This window comes from Engraulis encrasicolus, chromosome 11 (genome assembly GCF_034702125.1).
Source record: "Engraulis encrasicolus isolate BLACKSEA-1 chromosome 11, IST_EnEncr_1.0, whole genome shotgun sequence".
NCBI classification, from domain to species: domain Eukaryota; kingdom Metazoa; phylum Chordata; class Actinopteri; order Clupeiformes; family Engraulidae; genus Engraulis; species Engraulis encrasicolus.
Window position 1 is genome coordinate 24,386,263 of NC_085867.1, and position 11,282 is coordinate 24,397,544.

The 11,282-nt window shown below is 41.2% G+C and overlaps 1 protein-coding gene across 1 annotated transcript in view; it reads right to left on the reverse strand.

Moving 5' to 3' along the window:
• Positions 1–4,650: 4,650 nt before the first annotated feature.
• The window catches only part of dnm1a (dynamin 1a), a 123,254-nt gene continuing 116,622 nt past the window's right edge, over positions 4,651–11,282 (reverse strand). Inside the window, exon 22 of the mRNA XM_063210258.1 lies at positions 4,651–4,800. Coding sequence (XP_063066328.1) covers positions 4,740–4,800 — 61 coding nt within the window. The 3' untranslated portion in view covers positions 4,651–4,739. The remainder of the gene's footprint in view (positions 4,801–11,282) is intronic.

Sequence of the window (11,282 nt, forward strand, 5' to 3'; positions counted from 1 at the left end):
CACTGTAGCCGGGCTTGTGGTTTACACGTCACAAACCAGTCCGGGTCTACCCTGAAATAAGCACTTTTTGTCAGTCGTGTGTTCCTTTACCCTTGAGGTGGATGTTTGGTTTCTTTTTGTTTTGTTTTGTTTGTTTGTTTTTTGTTTTCTTTTGCTTTCTTGGAGGGGGGATAGTTTACCGTTCAGAGAAAAGAGCTGTGTTTAATTTCTTTATTCACAGAATGATTGTTTCCTCACAAGTGTGTGAATGTGCGCAAGTCAAGTGTGTGTGTGATTTTCTGTGAGCCTCTATTGTCAACAGAAGACCGAGGCTTTCTGTCACTCAGCCCTCACTTCTGGTGTCTGTATGTAAGACATTGTACATACTGTAACTCTGTAACATATTGTATATTCATTTAAGATTGGTGTGAGTGGGCGAATAAATGAGCAGCCTGGAGCCCCCTGCTGGGCTCTGTGAGAACAGCAGGCATGCAGGTTAGTGGTGAGGGAGCCATCACCGAGGCTCCTGCTATCCCTCCTACGTCAGCAGCACTGCTTTCTCTGCATCACAGGGCAGATTGGAAACGGGCTTGTACAAGATGACTGCAGGTTTAATCATGCATTCTGCACTTCAGATGCGGGTGTTTTTGGACAGTCTCAACCAGCCGTCCCTTTTAACTAACCCATACCCCCACTCCACCCCCTGTGGTATGTATCGTATGGATGATGTTTGGACGAGATTGCCCAAAAATTGACACCATTTCAAGCCCGATGTGAAACACTTGGAGTGCGTTCCAATATGTAACCTTGCATCCTCCACTTGTGCTTGTGGCCTCGTACCAGGAAGTACCTGTAATACATTGTGATGACATCACTGACAACAGCATTATTTTTCAATATGTCGCAAAAGCTCAATTGTGAAGTCATTTTCTCATTTTCCAACAGGATGGTAAATGAAGAATAGTCCCCCAAAAATTGTTTTGGCTAGTCTAACAGTTGGCAAACTTAATTGTTTTCTCCACGGAGGTGGGGCATCAGTCAAACGTGAGGCCACAAGCTCAAGTGGAGGACGCAAGGTCGCATATTAGAATGAACCCATGGCATCAGAGAGCAGCGTTGGTGGCGAATGGTACTGGATGGCATTTGTTGAGTCACCCAGTGAAGCTCCATGATCCACTTCCTGCATGTACCCTGCTGACCAATGAGCTCATCAGCTGGAGGGCAGGCCAGGAGGATTATGGGTATATGTAGGTAGGCAAGGGGAGCGGTGTGAGATTTAATAAGAAAAAAATGGTTAACTAAATAAATGACAAAAATATTCTATTTATTTGGAATAATTATCTGAACTAATCAGTTTTTAATGCATTGTAGGCTGTTGGAAAGAATGAAGGAAACCATGAATAAATGCAGTTGAAATTGCTTTCAGCAGTATATTTCTGATGTGATTTTTTTTCTCCTGATATGATTTTTCCCCCTCTTAAATAAAACTGATTCAGCAATGCGATATTGACTCTTCAATATTTGTACGGTGTTGATGTACTACACAGTTGTATGTTGTTGATGTGGCACTGTTACCAACAGCGCAATGCGACATTAAGAGAAGAGAAATTATACATAACAATGCAAACAATTTTGTAATGGTTCAGAGTTGTCAGGGTTTTGCTGACCTCTCACTACACCGTACCCTCAAGCTCCTTGGAGTAAAAGCCATCAGAGCCATCATAAAGCATACTGCATGGGCGAAAAACAATACACAGCCATAGGCTATTAAACCAATAGATATGTATCTATATTTTGTGAGAATTTAAAATTGTATGTGGTTTATTTGAATATTAATTATGCTACAGTGTAATAGTAAAAATTTCGCAGTATTCTTTTTTGACAATAGACATTTCAGGCAACAAGTTACAAAAACTAACTGTGTGTGTACACAGTACATAGTGTATACAATAATGAAGAGAAGAGCATCACACAGGCCTTGACAGTAAATGAAGACACGTAACACATCAGCATTTTCTTTTGGTACATTGACTTTAATGTCTTGACAAAGCACAGTCAGTCCTGCTACAGAGACTCGTTCAACCCACAGCGGTGAAACAGGACATGTCACAGCTGGACAAGATAATTACACACACATACTGGCCACACAATTGCTCTCACTCTCTCACAGGCACACACACACACACACACACACACACACACACACACACACACACACACACACACACACACACACACACACACATTCGTCCAGCCGTCATCAGTCAGCGACAGGGTGGATGTCCAGCCCTGAAGAATCTCACACACTCAAATCGATCAGTCGCAATCCAAGGAAAGAATACACACTCCAACAATCACAGCCTACAATACAACTGACAGGAAAAAGAACCACTCTTTTTTTTTCTTTTTTTTTTCAAATCTTAAGTTTTTACATATCACAATTATTTCCCCCTTTGACATTTTTCGGTGATCTTTTAAATACCAGTAATTTCATGTCATAATTACTCAAGATAAATTACCCATAACAGTTGAATAGTCATTAATCGTACATGTCAACTAGAGTCTAAACAGTGGAAGAACGTTTTCCACAGGTGCACATCAAACATAAGTAACATTTAGGATATGTCCATGATAAACTATTTTTTTAATTACTCCTTTGACAGTAAACTCACTTTCTCTTTTTGCTAGTTTTTTTTTTTCAATTGCTGAGACTTGGGGCTTGGGAGGCAGAAGTGAGCTAAGGGCGAAGAGGGGCTGGGGCATTCTCTGGAGACGGGACTGTTGAGGAGAAGAAGGATTCAAGCACAGGCAAGTGCTTTGAAGTTTAACAGGTTTCATGTGGTCCACCTTAAGTGGAGGGTGGGGGTTGGTAGGCCTATCAGGTGAGCTGATGCCATGCTGAACAACAACAAAATAAAAACAAAAACAAAACTATTTCAAAGTCATCACCACTGCTGCCAACCACAAGAGACACAGATGCTAACTGTGGCGCCTAAGGCTTGGGAAGGTAGTTGGGTTTCAGCCCGTGGTTTTCAGAAATGTCTACAGTGGGCAGACCAACACAAAAGGGATGGGTCATACAAGATCTGTGAATAGGGTGTGTGTGTGTGCGTGTGTGTGTGTGTGTGTGTGCGTGTGTGCGTGTGTGTGTGTGTGTGTGTGTGTGTGTGTGTGTGTGTGTGTGTCAAATACTAATACTAATGTCATTGTGTTGCCCTGATGCATAGGCCTACTGAATATCAGAGTAGGGTAGAAGTTTTTTTTTCTCTTTTGCTTCCAAACCCAGTTGGTGTTCAACACAAGAATAGGACAAGATGCTTTTATCAACACAAGAAGAGAAGATGCTATCCCTTCTGTATCACGCCATCACCAACCTGATCACCCCCCCCCCACCACCACCACCAAAGCCTCTGTGTGTGTGTGTGTGTGTGTGTGTGTGTGTGTGTGTGTGTGTGTGTGTGTGTGTGTGTGTGTGTGTGTGTGTGTGTGTGTGTGTGTGTGTGTGTGTGTGTGTGTATTTGCACAAAAATGAGTAGTGTGACGCGGACTTTGACTGCTGTGTTTGCCTCGGCTCTGCAACAAACAGGTCATCTAAGATGTGTCTTGTGTGTGAGTGAGGACATCTGGTTAAAGTCTGCCCCCTAGAGGTAAATATTGCACATTCTAAGTAGATCCCGCCCTCGCAAAGTTTTACTGATTGGTTCTATGTGCAAATGTGGTGCTCGGAAATAGAGAGAAAGTTAGGAGGAGAGGCAAACACACTAGTCAATCACCACAGTGCCACATGACTGAAACCGTGTGTACAAGACTATGCTTAAAGTTTCTCTTGTTTCGGACATGTTAAAGTTTTATCTTTTACCTGACATGTTTTGACGATGAGACTGCCGTCTTCATCAGAGGGTTAAAGTACATCTCACTTCAACATCCATGTGAACCTCTGATGAAGATGGAAGTCTCTCCGTCGAAACAGGTAAAAGATAAAACTTGAACATGTCCGAAACAAAAGAAACTTTAAGCATTGATTTAACTGTTAGACATAGTGAACATTATATTTGTACATCTAGTGTACAAGCCTGTTGACGGGGTGGGGTAAATTATGAAATACACACACAGAATAATACATCACATCCTGAATATAACATCAACATTGCATCCTGGTCAAGGTCAAACCCTGGAGCTGAAGGTCAAACTGTACTGTGCGTGCTAATCGCCTCTCTTGGGGACACGTAACACAAACCATGAAGACTTCCTCCATGTTCCATCCCTCTCTTCCTCCTCCTTCCTTCTCCATCCTCCCTCCATCTTCCTCCGCCTCGTCATCCTTCAGAGGATGGAGACATCACCAGCAGTGTCCCAATTGAGTCCACTGTCATCTTTTCTCCACTCCTTCCTCCTTTCCTCCACTCCTTCCTCCTTCTCTCTCTTCTGTTCCACATGAGAGGGAGCGTGCGATTTGGCCTGTTGGTTGTCGGTGCTGGTGGTGGGAAAGTGGCTGCCTTGCTTCGTTGGCTCTTTTTGTTTGTTGGTTGGTTGGTTGGTTGGTGAGTTAATTTTCATGTTTTTATTCTGTCAGGGTGGGGTTAAGTGGGGTTGTATTTTTTTCATTCAGTGAAGTTTTGATGCAAGCTCCTCATTTCCCACTGCAAAGAACACAGAAGGGAGAGAGGGAAGAAGAGAGAGGGAGGAAAAAGAGGACAAGGGAAGGAAGGAAGGAATAAAGAAAGAAAGAAAGAAAGGAAAGAAAAGAAAAAGAAAACAAATCAGGAGTCGAACGGAGGCAGGGGACTCTCGGGGCGAGTGGGACTGCCCCTGCTGGGACGGCTGAGCAAAAGAAAACGACGACAACAAAAACAGAAGACAAGAAAAAAAAGGGAAAAAAGAAAGTTCAAGGAGAAAAAAGAGTGCAGAGTGAAAAGATGAAGAAATAAAGCCAGAGAAGAATATACGCTCTGTGGATAACTGAGTTTTCGACCAAGGCCAGGGAAGGATGAGCAACCGCATGCCGCACGTTGCTATATGGTTACAGATAATGCCGAATGACGATGTTTAAGCCCTGCTAATGTGTGTGGGCTGCGATTAGATACAATGTTTGTCCCAATCGCTCAGTTATCCACATGAGCTTAGCAGAAGCTGAAGACGGACAAGAAGAGCAAGACAGATCACTGAAAAATGACACATTCGATTACACAAACAAACAAACAAATAAACAAACAAACAAAACAAACAAACATAAATAAACACAGACTTCAGAAGATGCAGTTATCTCTCGACACTCAGACCAGAATGGATCAGAATCCAGATTTGGCTGTGATCCGGCTCACTAGTGGCCCAGATCCGGCCCTGATCCATCCCAGAACAGTCGCCATCCAGGAAGTTACTCGGCAGAGATAATGCATTTGGCCCACACAGACAAGATGAGCCGAGAAGAAGCTAGTTACTTCCCAAACACCAGGAAGAAGAAGAAGAAGAAGAAGAAGAAGAAGAAGAAGAAGAAGAAGAAGAAGAAGAAGAAGAAGAAGAAGAAGAAGAAGAAGAAGACAGGGAGGTGGAAGATTGGTGTAAGGGAAGAAAGAGGCGCTTAAGAGAAGAGAAGGAAATACATGTTTTTTAAAACTACAAGACAGCACAAGCTCCTTCAAACTTCACTCCTTCCATGCATACAGCACTCGGCCTACTAGACACACACTCCAGGACAAAGGTCACAACACAAAGGTCTTGTGGTCTTCTGTGTGTGTGTGTGTGTGTGTGTGTGTGTGTGTGTGTGTGTGTGTGTGTGTGTGTGTGCGTGCGTGCGTGCGTGCGTGTGTGTGTGCGTGCGCGCGTGCATGTGTGTGTTCGTGTGTGTGTGCGTGTGCGCGCGTGTGCGTGAGTGCGCGCGCACGCGCGTGTGTGCGCGTGTTGGTTCTTGTGTTGATGTGGGGTTTATTCTACAGTACATGTCTACAGTTCATGTCGGGAGATTAGGAGCGGGGAAGGCGCAGATGGTGGGAGGGTCTAGGTGTCTGGGAGAGGTGGCCGGCTGATTTTGGTTGGACGCACAACTTTGCTCCAGCTGTCCTTCGTGGAGGTGGGCGGGTCAGTGGGTGGGAGGGGTCTAATAGTCTACGAAGGCGGAGTCTGTGGATCTTTGGGGCCTGGAGGGGGATGGTGGGGGTCGTCGACTGTCATGGAGACACAGAGATATACACACACACACAGGACACAGGGGATGAGAGACAGACAGTGAACGCACACATACAGGTACATCAATACAGACACTATAACATTGACAGTGGAAATACAGTGTACAGCATGACGACAGAGACAAAAATGCTGTCACATATAAACATACATTTAAAATGACATGGAGTTCCTCAATGACTGCTACAATGGGATATTGTGATTCTGCCAAACAGGGACTACAGTGTCTATCAGTAGTATGCACAAAAATGTTTGCATGTTAGAATGCCTTCAATATACATGTACTACCTTCATCATTAAGTTTTGTTAGTTCGGAGGAATATGTGTCGTCTATGATGGGAAAGTTCACTTTCTAGCCTACAGGAACTTGTTCAAAGTTCAGTTCACACATGTAAAAATGAACAAGTTTTTTCATAGTTCATAATTATTTATAGTTAATAGTTCGTTCATAGTTCCAAAAATGAACTAATTCATACAGCTCTTTTTGATATATGCTGTTGTGAGTTATATTGTTCAATTTCTTTACAAAAGGCTATATAACACCACAGACAGATTTTACTTTTTTTATCAGAACAGTGAAACGGTATGTGTTACCTTTCATCTTACATTATTGGGGCTGCAATGTATTTAGCTGGGTTTTCATCTGAACACTACGGAAATGTGACACCCCATTTAACGAAGGTGTATACGTAGTTTGTTCACTGGTTCATTAGGCAGTAAATAGTGTGTGTGTTCAGTTAACGTTTTTATGAACTTATTTTTATGAACGTTTTTTATCAAAATATGAACTAGTTCATGAACTATATATAGTAGTACTATATAGTTTAGCTGGCAGAGGAACCTTAGAATGGTAGAGTGTATGTTATGCATGGTACACATGGTCAGATGGAAGCACACATCAGATCTCTCTCTGAGATACTGGCTGCCATCTACCTTACAACACTGGACACATATACATACAGTGTTGGGTAAGTCGGCTGCTGAAGCTACAGTCCTGCACCCATTATTTGTTCTATTTACTTCAGCAAGTAATTTGTGAAATCACCTGTTTGTCACCCATGAATTGGTACAGTGAATGGCTGGAACCAGATATGTGACTTGTGACTTGACTTGTACACTTTTGACTCGAGACTTGACTTTTAGCTTGCAATGACTTGCAATGACATGCCAACTCTACATATATTCCATTTTCTGCACTTTTCTACATTTTGCACATTTGTATGTGAAAATATTACGTGAAAAATAAGAAAATTAAATGATTTGCCAGTACCTACTATTTTTGTATGAGAATGCGACTTGCAAATGGGGTCATGCATAGCAGCATGAAGAGGTACATCATTTATGACCATAAGCACCAGTAGTTGTCAAGATTGTGCATAGAATACATGGTGACTTGACTTGGGAAAAAATACACTTGGACTTGGACTTTACTTGACTTGGGCATGTCTTGGGACTTGACTTGGTCAAATGTGTCTTAACTTGTGACTTGAATTGGGGGACTTACTTGTTACTTGCAAATTAGTGACTTGGTCCCATCTCTGGCTGGAACAAATAGTGGGTGCAAGACTGTAACTTGTAACTGTAACTTGTTACTATAGCCGGATTACCCTACACTGCACACAAACATACAGTGCACACGACACACGCAACAGACTGTAGTTGCCTTGGTGAGTGTCTCCATGGCAACACTGAATAACAGAGCCAACGGGCTGTGTGACATGCCATGAGAAGACACATAGCAGTGACACCTATTGTACATATGACCTATGGCCTCTGTCCCTCGCAACAGCTGGAGGTGACCTTAATGTTCCGTGTGTGTGTGTGTGTGTGTGTGTGTGTGTGTGTGTGTGTGTGTGTGTGTGTGTGTGTGTGTGTGTGTGTGTGTGTGTGTGTGTGTGTCTTTGTGTCCACAGGATATAAAGCGATACACCTGCAATACGTCACGCCACATCATGATACATCTCATCAATAATTAGACATCTCATCCAAGAGATCAGACACATCGTTCAGTTTTCCATGACCGAGGAAAAGATGTGCACCACAGCATACTTTTTCACACGCGAACACACACTCAGACAAAAACACACACACACACACACACACACACACACACACACACACACGCACACACACAGATACACACATATGAATTAGTATGCAGGTCATCAGGTCACAACAAGCATCCATGCATGTCAGGTCAACCAGGGTGTCTGCTGCTGCACCAGGCCAATGCTGTTGCCTCTTTAAGCCTTATAACAGGGCCCAGGCCTTTTCCACATGTTCAGGCTGTTCCCAATATCAATTGACAATACATGAAGAGTTCAGATGCAAAACCCCCTAAGAGCCTTTTCAGAAAATAATCTTTATTCATTTTTATTTAATACAAAGCTATCAAAATTGCACATTTTTTATTTTATTTATGTAATATAACTATTTATTTGTATTATCAAGTACATAATTGTAAACCAAACCAACAATGGGGTTCTTTAAAAATATAGAAGTGCAGGTCAGAAATGGAGTTAGTTTGCATCTGAACTCTATAGTCATCGGTTTGCATGTCCAATCGATGGGTCAGGTCAGCAATATAGCAGTTAAACTGACCTGTGACAGAATTTTTATCTTATTTTAATGATCTTATTTCATTTTATTTTATCGGTAACACTTTACTTTACGGATCGCTAATAAGGTGTTAATTTCATACTAATTTCTCAGTAATTTCAGTCTAATTTTATGGTAATAACTGCTTGTTATTAGTAATAACAGCAAAATAACCATATGGTTTCCAGTGCAATTACACTATAATTTATCATTAATAACAGCAAAAATAACCATACAGTTTCCAGTGCAATTATGCTGTAGTTTCTAGTTAATAGTAGGCTAATGGAAACAGCTACTGTGTCATCATAGTAGTTAGGTGGTAGGTATGCCAGTAACTAAACGGTATCAGCCGAAGTAGTTTCATACTAATTAGGCTACATCAGGGCCGTAATGTGCAATATTTCCTCTTCCTATGTTATTGCATAGAAACGACCACCCAAGCATCCTTGTATTATTTCTGCTTAATTACCTTGTAAACAATTGAGTAGTTACATGGAAATAAGATAGAATCAGGGCCGTAAAATGCATTATCACCTATTCCACTCAATTTTATGGAAATTACATATTTTCATGGTCTTAAAATGTCTTATTTCTTATTTCCACTCAATTACTTAGTTATTATCATTTTTAATACAATATAGACTAGCCTACTATGAAGTGATTCAAGTACACAGACAAACACATTGTGTGCAAAACTTTATTTATTTTTCCAATCAGTTATGAGATTCATGTTCACTGATGTGAAGTTGTCAATCTGCCACCATCCAGAGGAAGTCCTGTGAACACAAACAAACAGAGAAGTCAACTGCAAGACCGGTTTCACCACGTTTATTTTTTTATGTTATCAATTCACCATCGCTAAATTTGCTTCTGAAATGCAGTACCATGTTAAATGCACGTTGTAAATCTTCCTCAGGCTGACAACATAGCTGATTTACAAAGGCAAACTCTAGCTAGCACCTAGCTTCATTGAAAACATGGTGGGCAAAGCTAGCTAGTGGTTTCCATTGTAAAGGTACTTCTGTATGCCGTTTCATTTCCAGAACAAACATAAACCTAACACTAACTCATAAAACATGTTTGCATAAGGCTAAAGTAATTCGACGATTGAAGGTGGATGAAATCAACATCAAGACCATTTTAGCTCACCTTGAAAGTAACCCTGGTTGCTGCCTGCGTGCGAAAGCACTGTGTGGTGCGTCTCAAACTCCACCCTTGTGTGTCAGGGTACTCAATTAAACAACGTCAGCGTCTCTGAGCCATACTGCAAGCAGAGCGGGCAGCGCGTATAACAACTAGAACGAGTGTGCTTGAAGTACAGAAGTATACTGATTGGGACGCTCCTGTTCTGCAGTAACCAAACTTTCGTTGCCTAGCAACAACAGGACTCGCCGCCACCGCGAGCTAGTTCAACTTCAATGCAGCAGAGCCAGGCAAGGTAAGCTTCCTGACAACGAACTTTTAATGTAGTTCTAGCTTTAACCTGCTTTCATTTTGTCTCTGAGCATTGAAGGATTTTAACTGTATACATTGCAAACACGTCTTATCAGCCGTGTTTGTGCCACTAGTTCTAGCTAGCTCTGCCCACCATGTTTTCAATGACTGAAGCTAGGTGCTAGCTAGAGTTTGCCTTTGTAAATCAGCAACGATGTCAGCCTGAGGAAGATTTACAACGTGCATTTAACATGGTACTGCATTTCAGAAGCAAATTTAGCGATGGTGAATTGATAACATAAAAAATAAACGTGGTGAAACCGGTCTTGCAGTTGACTTCTCTGTTTGTTTGTTTGTGTTCACAGGACTTCCTCTGGATGGTGGCAGATTGACAACCTCACATCAGTGAACATGAATCTCATAACTGATTGGAAAACTAAATAAAGTTTTGCACACAATGTGTTTGTCTGTGTACTTGAATCACTTCATAGTAGGCTAGTCTATATTGTATTAAAAATGATAATAACTAAGTAATTGAGTGGAAATAAGAAATAAGACATTTTAAGACCATGAAAATATGTAATTTCCATAAAATTGAGTGGAATAGGTGATAATGCATTTTACGGCCCTGATTCTATCTTATTTCCATATAACTACTCAATTGTTTACAAGGTAATTAAGCAGAAATAATACAAGGATGCTTGGGTGGTTGTTTCTATGCAATAACATAGGAAGAGGAAATATTGCACATTACGGCCCTGATGTAGCCTAATTAGTATGAAACTACTTCGGCTGATACCGTTTAGTTACTGGCATACCTACCACCTAACTACTATGATGACATAGTAGCTGTTTCCATTAGCCTACTATTAACTAGAAACTACAGCATAATTGCACTGGAAACTGTATGGTTATTTTTGCTGTTATTAATGATAAATTATAGTGTAATTGCACTGGAAACCATATGGTTATTTTGCTGTTATTACTAATAACAAGCAGTTATTACCATAAAATTAGACTGAAATTACTGAGAAATTAGTATGAAATTAACACCTTATTAGCGATCCGTAAAGTAAAGTGTTACCAATATT